The sequence below is a fragment of the Lepus europaeus genome, chromosome 2, assembly GCF_033115175.1.
Source record: "Lepus europaeus isolate LE1 chromosome 2, mLepTim1.pri, whole genome shotgun sequence".
Classification (NCBI taxonomy): Eukaryota; Metazoa; Chordata; class Mammalia; order Lagomorpha; family Leporidae; genus Lepus; species Lepus europaeus.
This window is the reverse complement of record NC_084828.1, coordinates 93967717-93985629: the sequence shown is the minus strand read 5'-3', so window position 1 is coordinate 93985629 and position 17913 is coordinate 93967717. Positions and strand designations below refer to the sequence as shown.

At 52.1% G+C, this 17913-nt stretch overlaps 2 protein-coding genes across 6 annotated transcripts; one reads left to right on the top strand and one right to left on the bottom strand.

The window, feature by feature from the left end:
* Positions 1–280: 280 nt before the first annotated feature.
* On the top strand, positions 281–8181 carry THPO (thrombopoietin). 4 transcript variants are annotated; one of them, XM_062210779.1, is made up of 7 exons: positions 281–1334; positions 2649–2812; positions 3066–3141; positions 3418–3504; positions 6816–6983; positions 7214–7294; positions 7411–8181. In XM_062210779.1, the coding sequence occupies exons 2-7, from the start codon at positions 2730–2732 to the stop codon at positions 7783–7785; spliced, it is 870 nt and encodes a 289-aa protein (XP_062066763.1). In that variant the 5' UTR covers positions 281–1334; positions 2649–2729; the 3' UTR covers positions 7786–8181. The 4 variants fall into 4 exon arrangements, with proteins under 4 accessions (XP_062066763.1, XP_062066768.1, XP_062066757.1 ...); XM_062210784.1 differs by having other exon boundaries at positions 3014–3141; XM_062210773.1 differs by having other exon boundaries at positions 7214–8181.
* Positions 8182–11037: 2856 nt separating this feature from the next.
* On the bottom strand, positions 11038–17261 carry POLR2H (RNA polymerase II, I and III subunit H). Of its 2 annotated transcripts, none has more exons than XM_062210767.1 (5): positions 17032–17261; positions 14489–14572; positions 14312–14405; positions 12347–12430; positions 11038–11537 (listed from the first exon to the last, which is right to left on the bottom strand). In XM_062210767.1, the coding sequence occupies exons 1-5, from the start codon at positions 17102–17104 to the stop codon at positions 11174–11176; spliced, it is 699 nt and encodes a 232-aa protein (XP_062066751.1). In that variant the 5' UTR covers positions 17105–17261; the 3' UTR covers positions 11038–11173. The 2 variants fall into 2 exon arrangements, with proteins under 2 accessions (XP_062066751.1, XP_062066747.1); XM_062210763.1 differs by having other exon boundaries at positions 11038–11464; positions 17032–17255.
* Between the last annotated feature and the right edge of the window lie 652 nt (positions 17262–17913).

Here is a 17913-nt window from a genome sequence, read left to right as displayed (position 1 = left end):
GCCCCCAGGTGTCTCCTCATTGCAGTGCTCCCAGGACAGGCAGGGTGCTCCTTCTGTCCAGTCTCCCAGGCGGACCCAGCCATCATCTCTTGCCCTCTCCCGCGGGCCCCTCTGCCTCTCCAGCCTACTCCCCAAACGCCCTTTCCTGGTAGTGGCTGCCCCCCCATGCCCTCCCACCCCCACACACCCACCATCCCCCCAGCCATCCCAGCACCCTCCTTCCTAATCTCAGGAGGCATCTCTCCTGGCTGAACTGGAGAATTCCGGGATCTAGGCCATGCTCCCTCGCAGGCAGCCCCATCCTGGGGAGGAAGACAGGAGAAAGCCTGAGGAGGAACCGGTGCGGGCAGGGGGTGTGCCGGGAACAAGGTCAGGCCAGGAGGCCCCTGAGGACAGGGGCTGTGGGGAGACCAGGGCTGAGGGGAAAGCAAAGGAACAGAGCCAGGGCCAAAGGCAGAGGGGCCAGCAGGGAGGTATTTGCGGGGGAGGCCCAGCAGCTGTCTTTCTAAGACAGGGACACATGGGCCTGGTTATTCCTCTTGTCACATGTGGAATGACAGGAGATGGAAGAGGGAGAAAGGCAGGGCACGGGCACCGAGATAAGTGGACCTGGGCTGGGCTCAACCCAGCACTCACTCCTCACGTTCCCATCCCCTCAGCTGGCCAAAGCCCTCTGCCAGCAAATGACCCCTAAGAGGACCCCTGTAGCACAGGCCGTACCCAGATCCCCACCTGGAAAGGGAGAGTGACAAGACGGGACTCCCTAGGGGGTTATAGGAAAGTGAGAAGGCAAGAGCCGATTGGATTTCAGCAGCAGGTATGGTGTCCAGGGAAAAGAAATGTAGATAGCCAGGAGCTGAAAACCCACCAGTCTGAAGCAAGACCTCTGTGCTGCTTCCTCCAGGACACAGGTGTCCTGCCAGATCCTCCTCCCTCCACCCCCCACCCCCAACAACAACAAAAAACCCTCTGCTCCTTTCCCACCTCTGCCTGTTGTCAGGTCCCAGACTTCCCATCTGCTAGCAGAAGACAGAATCCCCTATCCAAATCCTCCCGTGGTGTGTGTGGGTGGAGGAGCTGGGCTCCACTAGTGGACCATGAGCCAGGCAGGGGCTCCGGGTCCAGCGCGGGTGGGAGGAGAAGGCGTCACTTCCGGGGGCCTTTGCCAGTGTCCAGTGGCTCCCTGCTCTCTGATTGGGCAGAAGTGGCCAGGGCAGGCGTGTGACCCCACTGCCGTGGAGAGGCTGTGCCCCAGTGCCACAAGTCTTCCTACCCATCGGCTCCCCAGAGCGCTGCCTGCTGTGCACCTGGGTCCTTGAGCCCTTCTCCACCTGGTGAGTGACAAGCAGGGTTTGGGGTTAGGTGAGCGTAGGAAGGACAGGAAAGAGGAACTGGGCTTGCAACTGGGGGAGGGGCAGGCAAACTGGAACCTACAGGCACTGACCTTTGTCGAGAAGAGTGGAGCCTTCCCAGAATGGGAGGAGCAGGACAGAGCAGGGGTAGGGGGTGGGGTGCTGGGTTCCGAGGGACTAGTCACAGACATAGTAGAACACAACACAGTCCTGGCTGACCCTAGAGAACAGGGACCTGGGCCTGGGGAGAATGTAAGACAGGAAGTGCATTTAGGGCTTGGGGAGCATGGTACCAAGATGGACACAGCCCCAGTCTCCCTTCCTTCCCGGCATTCCTTACTGGCTTAAGGTTTTGAATCCTGGAGCCAGGGAAGCTGAGTCGGGCCAGCCAGGGCACAAGAAGAGAGGAATGGGAGGAGGGCTGGTGCATGTTGACAGACCTACAGGAAATCCCAATATTGAATCAGGTGCTGGCCTCTTTGCACAACTTGTGAAAGGAGGAGGAAGCCTTGTGGGGGGTCCTATAGAGAAACCAGAAAGGGTCTGCAGAGGGGGCGGGGAGGCAGGTGCAGGCTATGGGACAGATATGTTGGCAGGTGTGTAAGGTGACCATGGAAGGTGGGCATAGCCTTGCTCAGCGGGTGCCTGTCCCTGGGCTGCTTGCCTCGAGAAGGAAGTCCCAGGACTGTTAGCCCATCTCTGGGCCACAGATAACGGGGTATTTCAGAATCTGGTGTGCAAAGAGACACTCCAGGAGCCCTACGTGTGGGGATCACTAGGGGAAAGAATGAGAGGTGAATTTCTCCCACACTACCTCCTAATTCCTGACCTCTAGCAGTCCCAGTTACATTTTCACCCAGTTCCCCTCCTCAACTCCACTGCGCAAAGCTGAAGCTTCTGTCACGTCTGTCCATGTTTTTGAGTCCCCTTCCTGGCCCTTCAGCCTGCTGGCCACTCTCTTCTCCAGGCTGGCGCCACAGGACTTCCAGGCTCTCTCCCTGCCCCACATTTTCTCCCACCTAACAACCCAGGTTGCTCAGAACTTGAGGTTGATGAAGAGATGTGTGTGTGTGTGTACATCCTGTCCTGCTGTTCTCAGCTAGGGGAGAGGCAAACTCACTGAGGAGCTGACAAAGAGGAGGCCACAGCAAACGTGGGAACCGTCAGAGTGTTAGCAATCTAGGCTCCAGTTCTGGACAGTTCAGTGCTACCTGCCCAGCACCTGTTCCCCCGCCCCTGCCTGGCAGACTTCCCCTGGAAACTTGATTGAATTATCATGGTTCCTGCCACTTTCAGCATAGATTCCAGATCCTCTCCGCTGGCCTACCTGTGCCCCGCCCCACTCAGCCCCCAAGTGCAAGAGCTCCAGCCGGCTCCATGGCCCCAGGAAGGACTCAGCGGAGAGGCCCCACTCAGGGAGCCACTCCAGCCAGACCCGCTGGCCAGAATGGTGGTGACTGGTAAGAGCCCACGTCGGGGGCTGGGGTCGGGTCAGAGCATGGTCGGGGGGGGGGGGCGGGTGGACAGAGAGCAGACATATTGCAGAGGGAGTGGGATGAGGGGCTGAGAGGTCTGGGTCCTAACTGGGAATTCCTGAGCCACCACCCGACAATGATTTCTTCCTTATCCACCCCTTTCAATCTCACCTCTCCTCATCTAAGAGTTGCTCCTCGTGGTCATGCTTCTGCTAACTGCAAGACTCACTCTGTCCAGCCCAGCTCCTCCTGCCTGTGACCCCCGACTCCTAAATAAACTGCTTCGTGACGCCCATGTCCTCCACGGCAGACTGGTGAGAACTCCCAAGCACTAGCCCCTCTATCTACTTCACCGGTAAGATTGCTCCCTCCCGTGGCTCCCTCTCACTCCCTTACCTGGCTCCACTTCCAGTACTGTCTTTGGTAAGATCATCGCTCCCTGCTGAGGATCCTGATTTGCCATAGAGCCCTCTTGTAAAAATTCTAGTCTGGACTTATGATTCATGGAAGACTATCGTGATCATCTGGTCATTGGGTCACCGTACCCCCCATCTCAGCTCCCCTCTCCCCCCACCAATCTTTCTCAACAGAGCCAGTGCCCAGACGTTAACCCTTTGTCCACACCTGTCCTGCTGCCTGCTGTAGACTTTAGCTTGGGAGAATGGAAGACCCAGACGGTAAGAATTAAGGCATCCCTCACTTTGGCTTCCTTAAGTCCTATCCATCCCTGCTCCTTCCTAGAGTCTTCAAAATTCTTGAGCTCCCTAAAAATATCTTATCTTCAGCTTGGCCACCCTAATCCCATCTACATTCATTCAGCTATGATGACAGTCCATGGACAAGATGATGGCTTACGAGCCCAGTGTTAAATAGATTCAAAGCTGAACACCATGAAAAGCCAACAGAAGTCTCTCATGGCTTTTGATCCATTCCCAATCAGTCTTCTTAGGTTGCCATCAAGAAATAAGAGTGATCTGTCATTTCACAATTGATACAAGGCTGAAAAATACCACTAAAATAACAACAACAACAAAAAAGGAATCAAAATTTGAATGGCTGAAAGGAGAAACAAGCTAAATGGACTGGCATTTTGCCTAACATAAGATGTCCATGTTCCCCACTGGAATGCCTGGCTTCAATGCCTTCCTCTGCCTCCTGACTCAGCTTCCCACCAGTGCAGACCCTGGGAGGCAGCAGTGATGTTCAGATGGCTAGGGAGACCTGGGTTGAGTTCCCAGCTCCCAGCTTCTGCCCCAGCCTACCTCCAGCCATTGACGACATTTGGCATTTAAGGAGCAAACCAGGTGATGGGAGCTGTCTCCAAGTATTTGGCTCTGCTTCTCAAATAAGTTTCTTTAAAAATAAAAATTGGGGCCAGTGCTGTGGTGCAGCAGGTTAAAGCCCCAGCCTGCAACGCCAGCATCCCATATGGGCACCAGTTCGAGTCCCAGCTGCTCGACTTCCGATCCAGCTCTCTGCTATGGCCTGGGAAAGCAGAAGATGGCCAAGTTCTTGGGCCCCTGCACCCGCATGGGAGACCCAAAAGAAGCTCCTGGCTCCTGGCTTTGGAGCAGCTCAGCTCTGGCCGTTGAGGTCATTTGGGGAGTGAACCAGCATAATGGAAGACCTCTCTCTCTAGCTCTACTTCTCTCTGTAACTCTGTCTTTAAAATAAATAAAATAATTCCTTAAAAAATTAAAAATTACCTTTTTTAAAAAAATTATTTTTTGAAAGGCAGAATTAGAGAGGAGAGAGAGAGAGAGAGAATCTTCCATCTGCTGGTTAACATCCAGGGTTGGGCCAGGCTGAAGCCAGGAGCAAGGAGCTTCTTCCAAGTCTCCCATGTGGGTACAGGGGCCCAAGGACCTGGACCATCTGCTGCTGTTTTCCCAGGTGCATTATCAGGGAGCTGGATGGGAAGTGGAGTAGTCAGGACTCAAATCGGTGCCCATATGGGATGCCAGTGTCACAGGCAGAGGCTTAACCTGCTATGCCACAATGCTGGCCCAGCATGTCACAGTAATAACGCAGCTGTTTTAAAAGCTAGCAGTGCTAGAAGCCAGCACTTGATACAGTGTTTAAGCTGCCTCTGAGGCACTGCATCCCATATCAGATGTCTGTGTTCAGGTCCCACCTCCTCTTGCAATTCCACCTTCCTGCTTATGCACACCTTAGGAGGCAGCAGGTGATGGCTCAAGTACTTGGGTCCCTGCCACCCACATGGGAAACCCAGGTCGAATTCCTGACTCCTCCATTCAGCCTGGCCCAACCCTGGCTGTTATGACCTGCTGGGGAGTAATCCAGTGGATGTAGGCTCTCTGTCTGTCTCTGTCTCTGCCTTCCAAATAAACAAGTAAAATTTTAAAATATGGTTTTAAAAAATAGAAGCTAGCAATTCTAGATTGCTGTAGATTTTTATTCTTAAAGAATTAATTTATTTGAAAGGCAGAGTTACACAGAAAGAGAGAGACATAGATCTTCCATCTGCTGGTTTACTCCCCAAAAAGGCTGTAATTGCCAGGGCTGGGCCAGGTCCAAGTCACAAGCTAGCAGTTTCATCCAGGTCTCCTATGTGGGTGCCAGGAGCCTAAGCCATTCTCTGCTGTTTTCCCAGGGGCACTAGCAGGGAATTGGATTGGAAGGGGAGCATCTGGGACACATTGATGCCAATGTAACAGGCAGCAGCTTAACACCAGCCCCTGCTGTAGATTTTGTTAATATCCATATGGTGGACATATTCCTAGAGAGCCCTGTCCTAAGTGATTGCACTTATAAGTACTGGCCAAAGTACTAGATGTCCCCCTCAAGACACATGCTAATTTATTAAGAGGAGCCACATTGAATCAACCTAAATGCCCATCAACTGAAGACTGGATAAAGAAATTATGGGATATGTACTCTATGGAATACTACATAGCAGTTTAAAAAAAAATGAAATCTGACCATTTTCAACAAAATTATTGAATCTGGAAAACATCATACTTAGTGAAATTAGCCAGTCCCAAAGGGACAAATACCATAGAAATTGACACTTTGAGAAGTAATGACTTGAACAGCCCTTGTCTTGACTGTCAAGGAACAGTTTGTTTTTTCTTAATGGAGAATGGGACTGGGAATGGGAGAGGGGGGAGGAGGTGAGGTGGGAGTGGGTGTGGAAGAGCAGGTATGATGGCAAGAATCACTATATACTTATGAAATTTGTTCTCATTGTACTTATGAAATTTGTACTCATTAAATAGACAATTTCTTTGGGGGGAAAAAAAAGAAGAGCCACATTAAACTAATGTGTGTACAGAAGGGAACAAGTTAGATAGAGGTTGGAGAAATGTTAGGAGGAGTGGTTTTAAAAAAAAATCAAAAATCTGTCTGATTAGCTTGGAGAAAAGTGGTAGTCTCATGGGCCAGCAGGAAGTGCTTCGGCCTGGGACTAGGACACCTCTGAGGCGGAGCCCTTGTGGGTAAGTCAGCTCTTCCACCCTCAAGGTACCTAGAATCCGTCCTTGCCTCAGCTCTTCCTGGGCAGCTGGGCCAGAGAAGAAGGCAGTGCCTATGCATCCCTTGGGTTCCAGCTCTGCCATTCGTTAGTAAGCCCCTTCCCTTTGTTCTGAGGATCATTGCCATAGAGTCTCATCTCCACCTTTACGTGACAAACCCCATGATCCTACGATTTTATAGCAGGTAGATTTGCAGCACCAGAACCAAGAGGTAAAAGCTGTCATGGGGCAGATTTCAGCTAAGTAAGAGAGAACTTTTTTCAGTACACTGGAAGTGTAAGACAAGACCGGGTTAGCGGACACTGGAGTTACTGAGGCAAAGGCTGATGGCCAATTGTCGGGAGACTGAGGAATTCCTGCGCTGGGTGGGACCTTGGTCCTGTCCGGTTCTCAGCTCCTATGACTCATCCTGCTGGCTACTCCTACAGGCTCCCCGCCCGCTGTTAGAATGCCCTTTGAAGCAGTCCACGTTTCTCTATCTGTCGCTTTCCCAGGAGCAGACCAAGGCCCAGGACATTCTGGGAGCAGTGACCCTTCTGCTGGAGGCAGTGATGGCAGCACGGCGACAGCTGGAACCCACCTGCCTCTCCTCCCTGCTGGGACAGCTTTCGGGACAGGTCCGCCTCCTCCTTGGGGCCCTGCAGGGCCTACTTGGAACCCAGGTAAGTCCACAGTCGAAGAACCCATAGACACTGTCCTTTGACTCGGTTCACGTAGAGGACCTGAGGGAAAGCAGGGCACTCCAGAGACCTTGAGGGTAGAAGAGTTGATCCACCAAGGAACGTTCCCTCCCAGACAGGACACCGGGGTGCTGCTACCCTCCTTCCCGTGTAGACGAGGGAGACCTGAGGGCTGGCCCTGGCCTCTGGCCTCAGGCCCATCTTCTGCCCAGCTTCCTCCACAGAGCAGGACCACAGCTCACAAGGATCCCAATGCCATCTTCGTGAGCTTCCAGCAACTGCTCCGAGGAAAGGTGCGTTTCCTGCTGCTCGTAGCAGGGCCCACGCTGTGTGTCAGGCGGGCCCCACCCACTGCCGCTGTCCCAGGCAGCACCCCTCTATTCCTCACACCAAACAAGCTCCCAAACAGGACTTCTGGATCGCTGGAGACCAGCTCCAGGGTCACAGCCAGAACTACTGGCGCTGGACTTCTGAACAGGCTGCGGGGACTCAGGGCCAAGATTCCTGGTCTGCTAAACCAAACCCTGGACCGAGTCCCTGGACATCCGAACAGGACACACGGACCCCTGGGTGGAACTCACGGACTCTCTCCTGGGCCCTCAGCCAGCACCCTGGGAGCCTCGGTCATTCCCCCAGAGACTTCGGACGCAGGTTCCCTGCCACCCAGCTTCCAGCCGGGATTCTCTCCTTCCCCAACCCATCCTCCTCCTCCATGGTACACACTCTTCTCTCCTGCCCCAGCCCCGCCCAGCCACATGGTCCAGCTCCAGCCCCTGCGTCCTGACCGTCCAGCTACCACAGCCAACCCTGGTAGTCCTGTGCCGGTTGCAACCCACCCTCAGAATCTGTCGCCGGGAGGGTGAGGTGCTCAACTGGTGACACAGCCCATTCCCTCCCCAGGAGAGGCCGGGCCGCGTGCCCTGCCTTCACCTGAAACCCAAAGCCCTGGTAACGAGGGACACGGCGCAAACCATTTTTCACTGTATGTTATAAAACTTCAGAAGCTTCTATTTTTTTAAGCTATCAACAATATTCATCAGAGCAGCCAGTTATCTTTGGTCTGTTTTCTGCACACATTTGCGCCTCACCAACGCTCTATGTGCTTTTCCATACGGCAGTTCTGGAAAGGCCTGAACTGGCTCTGGCCTTTGGACAGAGGTACAGACTGATGCTATGTCAGAAGAAAGAGAAAGGTATTTCCTTGGCTTCAAGATGAAGGCCCTCTGGTGCCCCATCTCCTTCATTAGCATCCTCAGGAGATTGTTTAAGCCTCTGTTCTGGAGATCCTTACTCTTCAGGGACCAAAAGGCCGTCCCTATGCAGCAGACAAAACCGAGCGTGTAGAGCACCCAAAAGCTAACTAAAAGGCAAGGAGAGAGGCTGCTCTCATACACACACTCGCAGGAAGCCCGGGGAGCCTCACACCCCAGGTAGGCAGAGCAGACAGTTCCTTAAAGAGGAGCCTTGGATGTGACAGCTGAGCAAACAGCTACAGCTTCAGCAACCCAGCGGGAGGCTTCGCCAGGCCTGGGCTCCTGCCTCCCTCCTGTGGAGGTCAGGGGGAAATGCAGGAAGTGGCAGGAGTCAGGCTCCTAGCCGCTCACACAGCAGGAGGGACAAGTGCAAGTACAAGCTCATTTCCCAATTCCCGCCAGTACTTCTAGGAGGCAGCCCTGTGTGACCACCGTAAACTCTGAAAGGGAGGCTACAAAGGCTTCTGGGGCTGTGTGAGTGAGTGCTGCCGTGGTGCTCAGCAGGACGAGGCTTACGTTGCACAAAGACTCCACTGCAAAGGTCAACCTGCTACCTGCACAGGCCATGAAAACTGGTGGCGCCTCTTTCCCTCCCCCACCAAAGGAAAGGAGGAGAGGCTCCTCTGTAGAGAGAGAAGGCAGGGAGCCAGAGTTCCAAACCCTGCTTCAAATAACCCCAGCGTCACCACAGGTAATAAAACTGGATGGAGAGCCAATGTGCCAGGAACCTTGAGTCCATCACCTCTTTTACACTCCCACAACTCTACGGTGGGTATTATCACCTCTGTTCTGCAGATGAGAAAACTGAGGCTCAGAGCAGCTAGGTGAACCCCCAGTGGTCCCACAGCCTGTGAGCAGGAAAAGAAGAATCAGCCCGATCTGACTCACTCTGCACTCCACTCTCCCCAGAGCGGTGCTGTCCAAGGCATCACTCAGTACTTCCATGTACTGCGGAGGACTTCCCAGTCCTTAGGGAGTAAATACATCAACAGTGGAGAGCTTCTGAGTACAAAGCCGAAGCTCTTGGAGGGGGTGACCACTTTAGACATCTCCAGGTGTCCCCCTCACCCCTCAGGGACAGAACGGTTACCATGGAGAAGGAATCAACAAATGCACAAAGTTCAAAAATGTTGTCCAAATCTCAGACGGTGTCGGTTTCTGCAGGGGAGAGAATTAGTTCATCCGTGCCACAAATTCCAGGATGCAGTCAAGGGAATGGTAAGTGAAAACTGAAATTTACTGAGACACTGAAGTAGGCTACATGTGGCACATGACAAAGCCAGCAGCCAGGACAAGACATGCCAAAGGGACCAAAGAATTCTGTTTTCGGCACAAATGAGATAAGGCTGGGGAAGAAGCAAGTGCAGCGAGTTCCGGGTATCTGATGTGATACTGGCATCTGACTGAAGGAATGTCAGAAGGCGAACGCCAGATTTGCCAGCGCAAACTAATCTAATCTGCCTCTACTCAGACTCACCCATCCCCAAATCACTGTTTGACTGATTCCATCCCCTTTCCCTGTGACACACACACAAAAAAACCACAAAAGAACACCTGTCCTTCTTCAACTTGACACAAGTTCTCTCTTCCCCCTAGGGCAGCCAGGACACTCTATATGATAGCCTCCAAACCACTACTGGCAATTCAGTTTTCCCACTCTAACCTAAAGCCATCCTTCTCCAATCCCCCAACAAAAACCTGACTTCATGGAAAGGCTCTAGAATTCCATGGAGACACATTCTGACCCCCAATACATCTCCTATTCCCCACCCCTACCCTCACCCACCTCAAGGTAAAAGCAGCACCCCTTGTCCGCCTCCCTGCTGAGGCCATCCATTTTCAACCCATTTCCCTAAATACTATTGCTAACACCTCATGTAAAGACCTGAAAATGATGGGGAAGGAACTGTCCCAGGCGTCCCAGCAGGGGACAAACCCAGGTGGCAAAACCAGATCAAGAGACCTCTGCTGCATACACAGACGATCTTTCTGGATTGTTACCCTGAATTTCCAGGGCAAAAACCAAATCCCATGTCCTTTCTAGGGGGCCTCTAATGACAAAGTGAAGAGCCAGCTCAGGTGCTGGAGTCCTTGTAGTCATCACTATTTCCTTAACTCTTTCTCCTCCCACTTGTAAGTTAGTGACTGAGGTCCAGCTACCACACTGTCCTGGGCAGCAGCACAGGACAGCCAACGTCATTGGTACTGCTGCTCTATCCACCCGCTGGCCCGTGAGCCATCCCTGCTTGGCATCACTGCTGAGAATCACTAGCACTTACCCTCCTCCCAGCTCACCGTTAGACCGGAGAGCAGGGAGCCAGCTCCTCCACCTGCTGCCATAACCAAGTCCTCTCTTCATACTCTCATCACAGTAGCTGTGCCCGTGCCTGTGTCTAAAAGCCTCAACCCAAAGCTTCCATAAAAATGACCAACACTTCCAGGCTACGCAGTGACTCAGCCACATCAAGGTGAGCTGACTTCCCAAGAGACTAGCAGTGATGGAAGGAAATGAGCAGGCCATCTTGCCAACTGAAACTTCTATGCCAAGCAGATGGTATCGTCTGGGCCTGGGGTACTCCTCTCAGGAGCCAAAGCACAACAGCCTCCCCCCAAGAGAGAAAACCACACCGGAAGACAGTTGTTGGAACCAGTCAGCCCGAAGACTGGGAAAACCCTGAACCCAGACGCCAAAAGCTAGCTGGTGAAAATGTCACAACTTCTGGGATCCCATATTGACAATGCTCGCTCACCTGGATGTGAGGCAGAAACAATACACACTGACATACTTGAAAGAATGATTTTAAAGTCAGTGGAAATTTTGTTTTAAACAAAGGGGAGGGGAGATTCTGAAAAAGTAGTTTAATTAAAAAATATACACAAAGCAACTTCTGATTCATGTTACACTGTCCCCCGGGTCCTTCACAGGCAAGGCTGTTTCTCAGTGAGTCCAGAGCAGCTAAAGATGCACCCAGAGTAGACAGGGCCAGCCCTTCCCGAACGGGCGGACAGCAGCCACGGCTGCGCAGGCTTGCACACCGTCCACACCGTCCACGACCTCAGGAGTGAGCAGCAAGCCTGGCTTCCCACGAGGTTCAGAAGGCCAGCTTCTTCATCAGCAGATACACTCTGGAATCCACTTCGAATCCATGCAGGTTGTTGGCATCCCCCTGCAGCCTCATGAGAAGGCCCCCATAGGACACATAGGCAGAGCTGAAACAGAAGGTCCCAGGCCCGTGAGGCTGAGGTCTGGAGCAGCCAGCACTCAGCAGCTCTCCAGCCCAGCCTAGGAAAGAGAAGAGGCAGCCTCTTCTGTTTTGTCATTAGGAGCCAAAGTTCAGACACGGCTGGATGTCCACATGTGTGCAAGGCCACCTTCTCTGTATTAGTGAAGGAGGAAAACACCTACAAGCCCCAGACTAGGGGAATGGTAAAATGAATTAAGACAGACCGTTTACTGGAACGTTATGTGGTTATTAAAATGTTTAGGAAAAGCTTTAAACGGACATGGGGGAAACAACTCTTATAAAACATTAAGCAAAAAAAAAAAAAAAAAAACAGAACACTGAAATATACAAAATGATCTTAAAGGAAAAAAAAGTAGACTTTTTTTTTAAACTAGAATACCCAAAAATGTTTACATGAAAGATTCTCTCTGGGTAGAGAATTATAGGTGACTTTTTCTCCTTCTTCATATTACATCTCTGCTTTTCAAATTTCTTACAAAGAGCACATATTGTTTTAATAAGATTTTAAAGAAAAGAGAAAATACTTGGGCAGGGAAACCCAAGAACCAGGGATTGGGTTACAGAGCAGCAAAACACACATGCACACACAAATAAACAAAAACAAGAAAGGCTGCCTGTTTAATCACTTAATGCTGTGCTGGGTTCGGGGAGAAGCAACTCTCCTTTACACCTCTTCACACAGCCAATTTCTCCTGTGGCCCCCTGGGCCTTGAGGTCCCAAGAGAGGACAAGGAGAGCAGCCCTGTTGCAGACCAGGTCCCACTTAGGTCTGAAGTGCTTGCAGAGTGTGGCCCAAATTCTCAGATCAGTGAGGGGGGAAAGGACTCTCACATGACCATCAACTTACAGGCGTGTGGCTGCTTCTGTAGATGTTTCGTCTCCCTCGATCCTGTATACCTTCCCATACATTACATACTCAAACTGGTCAGCCCTGTGGAATGAGAGTGGCCAAATTATTAAGAGTAACTTACTGTCTGTAAGAATAATATACAAAGCTATTCTTATTAGTAACAAAAGAGGCCAGCATTGTGGCACAGCAGGTTAAACTGCTGCCGGCAATGCTGGCATCCCATATGAGTGCTGGTTCTAGTCCTGGCTGCTCCACTTCCAATCCAGCTCTCTGCTAATGCACCTGGGAACTTGGGCCCCCATCCACCCACACAGAAGACCTGAATGGAGTTCCAGGCTTTTGGCTTCAGCCTGACTCAGCCTTGGCTGTTGCCAAGGGGAAAGTAAACCAGCAGATGGAAGAACCCTTTCTCTCCCTCTCTCTCTGTAACTCCGCCTTTTAAATAAATATGTTAATAATGATAATAAAATCTTGGGGCCAGCATTGTGGTTAAGCAGCAGATTAAGCCAACCTCACAGTTTGAGTCCCAGCTGCTTTACTTCCAATCCAGCTTCCTATTAATGCACCCAAGAAAGCAGTGGACGACGACTCAAATGGCTGGGCCCCTGCCACCAATGTGGGAATCCCAGATGGAGTTCTAGGCTCCTGGCTTCAGCCTAGCCCAGCCTGGCCATTTTAGTCATTTGGGGAGTGAATCAGTGGATGGAAGATAGCTCTTTCTCTGTCTCTCTCCCCTCTCTCTCTAACTTTGCCTTTCAAATAAGTAAATAAATATTTTTTTAAAAACAAACATTATAACAGACCCCTTAAGAATGGTAACAAGGGGTCCCAGTGCTATGGCATAGTGAGTAAAGCCTCCACCTGCAGTGCCAGCAACCCATATGGGTACCAGTTCGAGTCCTGGCTGCTCCACTTCCGATCCAGCTCTCTGTTGTGGCCTGGGAAAGCAGTAGAAGGTGGCCCAAGTCCTTGGCCCCTGCATCTGCAAGGGAGACCCAGAGGAATTTCCTGGCTCCTGGCTTCAGATCAGCCCAGCTCCGGCCATTACAGCCATCTGGGGAGTGAACCAGCAGATGGAAGACCTCTCTCTCTCTCTCTCTCTCTCTCTCTCTCTCTCTGCCTCTCTGTAACTGTGCTTTCAAATAAATAAATAAATCTCTAAAAAAAAAAAAAAAAAAAAAAAAGGCTGGTAACAGGAAAGCGAACGCCAGCACTGCAGTAACAAGCACCTTACAGACAAGTTGCTCAGTCTTCACAGCAACCTGTGAGGGACGCATGACCAGCTTCATTTTGTCACTGAGGACACAGACGCTGAAACAGGTTAGAGCTATTCCACAAACAATCGGTGGGGCTGAAATGTGAACTCAGTGCGGCTCTCAAGCCTTCCATCACAGCAACCTTCCTCCCAAGTCACAGGGGCCACAGACTCAGGAGTCACTTCCTCAGCCTACGAAAAGCTGTTACTCACAGGCCTTAATCGTCACATTCTTGACAAATATTCACTTGTTTGAATGCTTGTTTTTTCATTTTAATTTATCTATTTATATGAAAGGCAGAGCAACAGAGACAGAGATCATTTATCCACCGGTCTCTCCTCAAATGGCCGTAACAGCCAAGTCTGTGCCAGGCCAAACTAGGAACCTGGAACTCCATCCAAGTCTCCTATACCAGTGGCAGGGGCCCAAGTACTTGGGTCATCCTCCTGCTGCCTTCCCAGGTACATTAGCAGGAAGCTGGATCAAAAACAGAGCAATCAGGGCTGAACACTCTGATATGGCCAGCTTAACCTGCTACACCACAATGCCAGCTCCATCAGTTGTTCGAATTCTAAAGTGCAGTAATTTATTTAAGATTACTCCAATTCTGCTGATAATCACTTATTCCAAGAATTAAACAGTCTTTCTCTACCACTGATCTTAGTTCTCAGCGTGTATTCCGGGCACTCCCATCCCCACTCCTTACCGGGAAGGCCTGTCATCTGTAGGGTTGTATTCCCCATCATCCAGGGTCCCGTCTTCATACAAGGTACTAGCTATGACCAACCGGAACTTGTCACCTGAAAACAACAGCAATATCTGGGCGTCAAGAATAGCTGAATCGGCAAGAAGCCTTTGCTGATTCTCTAGGTTCAATACTTACCCAGGTCCACAGGGTAAATCTGAATGTTTACATCTAAGATGAGGTCCATCTTGAAAGATTCGCTCTCACAATGCAGTCGAGACACTGGGGAGAAGCAGAGAGACGGACGATGTAACTACCAGGACAAAGGCAGATCTGACAGATCCCAGTTTGAGAATTACATGCAATAGAATATTTAATTTAACCTGATCTACATCCACTGGCCTCTTCTGTGCTCACAGAAGTGCAGGCATGGGGCATATTGGGTAAAGCCGCCACCTGCAGCACTGGCATCCCACATGGGTGCTGGTTCGAGTCCCAGCTGCTCTACTTCTGATCCTGCTCGCTGCTATGGCCTGGGAAAGCAGAAGATGGCCCAAGTCCTCGGGTCCCTGCACCCATGTGGGAGACCTGCAAGAAGCTCCTGGTTTCAGATTAGCCCAGCCCCTGCCATTGCAGCCATTTGGGTAGTGTATCAGCAGACGGAAGACCTCTCTCTCTCTGCCTCTGCCTCTCTGTAACTCTGCCTTTCAAATAATAAAGTAAATCTTAAAAAAAAAAAAAAAAAAAATGCAGGCACCACGAGCACTGCAGTGCAGTGGGCAGAGCTGCTGTTTGCAATGTGGGCATCCTGTATTTGAGCACCAGTTGGAGGAGGCTGCTTTGCTTCTGATCCAGCTCCACTTGGCTTCACCCAGCCCCAGGCACTGAGGCCATCTGGGGAGTGAAGCAGTATATGGAAGACCTCTTTCTTTTTTTTTAACAGGCAGAGTTAGATAGTGAGACAGAGAAAAACAGAGAGAAAGGCCTTCCTTCCGTTGGTTCAACCCCCAAGTGGCCGCTACGGCCAGCATGCTGCGCTGATCTGAAACCAGGAGCCAGGTGCTTCCTCCTGGTCTCCCATGCAGGTGCAGGGAGCACTTGGGCCATCCTCCACTGCCTTCCCGGGCCACAACAGAGAGCTGGACTGAAGAGGAGCAACCGGGACAGAACTGGCGCCTCAACCGAGACTAGAACCCAGAGTACTGGTGCTGCAGGTGGAGGATTAGCCTAGTGAGCCACAGCGCTGGCCTGGAAGACCTCTTTCTCTGTCTCTCCCTATCTCTGCCTTTCAAATAAATAAAATAATCTTTAAAAAAAAAGGAGAGAGAAAGAGAGAGAGAAATAGAGAGAGAGGAAGGAAGGAAGGAAAGTAGGTAGGTAGATAGATAGATGCAGGCTCACTCAGAACCAGATATGCATGGAGGACAAAAACCATGGCATGGGCCAGCGCTGTGGCTTAGTGGGCAAAGCTGTCACCTGCAGTGCCAGCATCCCACATGGGCACCGGTTCGAGTCCCGGCTGTTTCACTTTCTATCCAGCTCTCTGCTAATGTGCCTGGGAAAGCAGAGAGGATGGCTCAGGTCCTTGGGCCCCTGCACCCACGGGGGAGATCTGAAAGAAGCTCCAGGAGCCTGGTTTCAGATCAGCGCAGCTCTGGCCACTGTGGCCATCTGGGGAGTGAACCAACGGATGAAAGACCTCTCTCTCTCTCTCTCTCTCTCTGCCTTTCATATAAATAAATAAATCTTTAAAAATTAATAATTGGGGCTGGCGCTGTAGCGCAGTGGGTTAACGCCCTGGCCTGAAGCACCAGCATATCCCATATGGGCGCCGGTTCTAGTCCCGGCTGCTCTTCTTCCGATCCAGCTGTCTGCTATGGCCTGGAAAAGCAGTAGAGGACGGCGAAGTCCTTGGGCCCCTGCACCCATGTGGGAGACCATCTGGGAGACTCCTGGCTCCTGCCTTCTGATCAGAGCAGCTCCGGCAGTTGTGGCCATCTGGGGAGTGAATCAGTGGATGGAAGACCTCTCTCTCTCTGTCTCTACCTCTCTCTGTAACTCTTTCAAATAAATAAAATACATCTTTAAATTATAATAATATTTTTTTTTAAAACGATGGCAAATGAATGGAATCCTCCCCCAAAATCAAAATCCTCTAGCAGCAAAAGACAGAGTTCTAGGCACTACCTGGGTGATTTAGAACCTGGGTCTGGGCAAGTGACTTCTTCAACCAAAGGTGCCCTCTCCCATGCTAAGGGGATTATCTCACTGAATAACTCGACTGTCCTAAAAAACACCTCGGGAGCCAGGCCTGCACCGCGCAGTTAACTCTACTCAGAGGGTCTGACATCAGCTGGAGACTCGAGTCCACACAAGAATTCAGGCTCAGAAGTCAGACTGCCCACGGTGCAGCCTTGGGTGGCAAACTTACCCTCCAGGAGCAGCGAGAGGAAGGACCACCTACCTCCTGGGAACTCTCAAGAACACTAAATAAGGCAAAATGTGTGTGAGAGGCGATGGCAGGGACGTCGAGGAGCCTGCCACCACCATGGCACTGGGCACCGCGTGTGCGCAGCCACGGAGAGCTCGGCGTCTCGGCTTTCTCATCCATAAAAGGTTTCCTGGGAGAGGCCCCCACATCAGGACCTGCCGTAAGGGCCTGCAGGCCATGTGAGCGGGAGCCCAGGGGTGTGTCCCGAGGAAGTTAGTTTCTTGGGCCAAACCCCACACACCTTACCTACCTCGGTCAAACTTCTTGCCTTCCGGGTCAATGTCTTTCACATCGAAAATGTCCTCAAACAGGATGCCCGCCATCGTGAGGGGACCACGAGAGCAGCGGAAACGCGAGGAGCGAGACCACAACTACGAGTTAGCCCACTCTTGCGTGGAAAAAGAAGACACTAGAGCAAAAAGCGCCTGAGCGCTGGCGGCAGAGCAGCAGGAAAGCGCATGCGCACCAGCTTGCAGTACGGCAGCCACTTCCGCCGCCTCCACCTCGGGGCGTCTCAACTTCCGCCCCGATAGATTGGGGCGAGGGAACACGCGTTGAGGGCGTGTCTCCGAGCCAGGTGACTCCGCCCTGGGCGGGAACGCCCCAGGCACCACCTCTAGCGGAGGTGGCTCGGGTTATCGCGCTCGGCTGGCGCTCCGCTGCGCCCTCTCCAGAGTCCGGGCCCTGAAGCCTGGAATGCTTGGAGACTTAACCCAGGCCGAGACCTTGATCTTTGCCCCAGAGAAGCCGGGGCCTAGCCCTACCCTGCCGGTCCTCGTGTCCCCCGGGGGCACAGTCCGTGCCGGGGACGGGTGCAACAGAACTCCGCCCCCAGAGCGCTAGCCCAGCAGGACGTAGTGCCCAGTCCCTCAACTGGCACCGAGGGCCCCCGAGGGCTGGCTCGGCCCTGATGGACGTCACCTGAGCCGGGGCCGTCCACGATATCACTCCGGGGGAAAGGAAAGTTGGCACTGCCCTCCTCTGGCGCTGCACCCTCCCCCCAGCACTGCCCTCTTCCCCTGGGCCTTGCTCGCTCCTTCCGCCTGCCACGAACCCCCTCACACTGACCTGCCCGTTAGCAGTGCCCCCTCAGCGTGTGCTGCGTGTTCCCCCAGCACTGCCCTCCTCTTGG

Excerpts from the sequence above, each read along its gene's own strand:
- THPO (XM_062210773.1), top strand. The coding sequence starts at position 2,730 with ATGGCCCCAGGAAGGACTCAGCGGAGAGGCCCCACTCAGGGAGCCACT. Across the intron at positions 3,142-3,417 it reads ATGTCCTCCACGGCAGACTG|AGCCAGTGCCCAGACGTTAA; the intron begins GTGAGAACTCCC and ends CTTTCTCAACAG. Across the intron at positions 6,984-7,213 it reads AGGGCCTACTTGGAACCCAG|CTTCCTCCACAGAGCAGGAC; the intron begins GTAAGTCCACAG and ends TCTTCTGCCCAG.
- POLR2H (XM_062210767.1), bottom strand. The coding sequence starts at position 17,104 with ATGGCGGGCATCCTGTTTGAGGACATTTTCGATGTGAAAGACATTGAC. Across the intron at positions 12,431-14,311 it reads ACAGATGACAGGCCTTCCCG|GGCTGACCAGTTTGAGTATG; the intron begins GTAAGGAGTGGG and ends CTCATTCCACAG. Across the intron at positions 11,538-12,346 it reads ACAGAAGCAGCCACACGCCT|GCTGGGCTGGAGAGCTGCTG; the intron begins GTAAGTTGATGG and ends TCTCTTTCCTAG.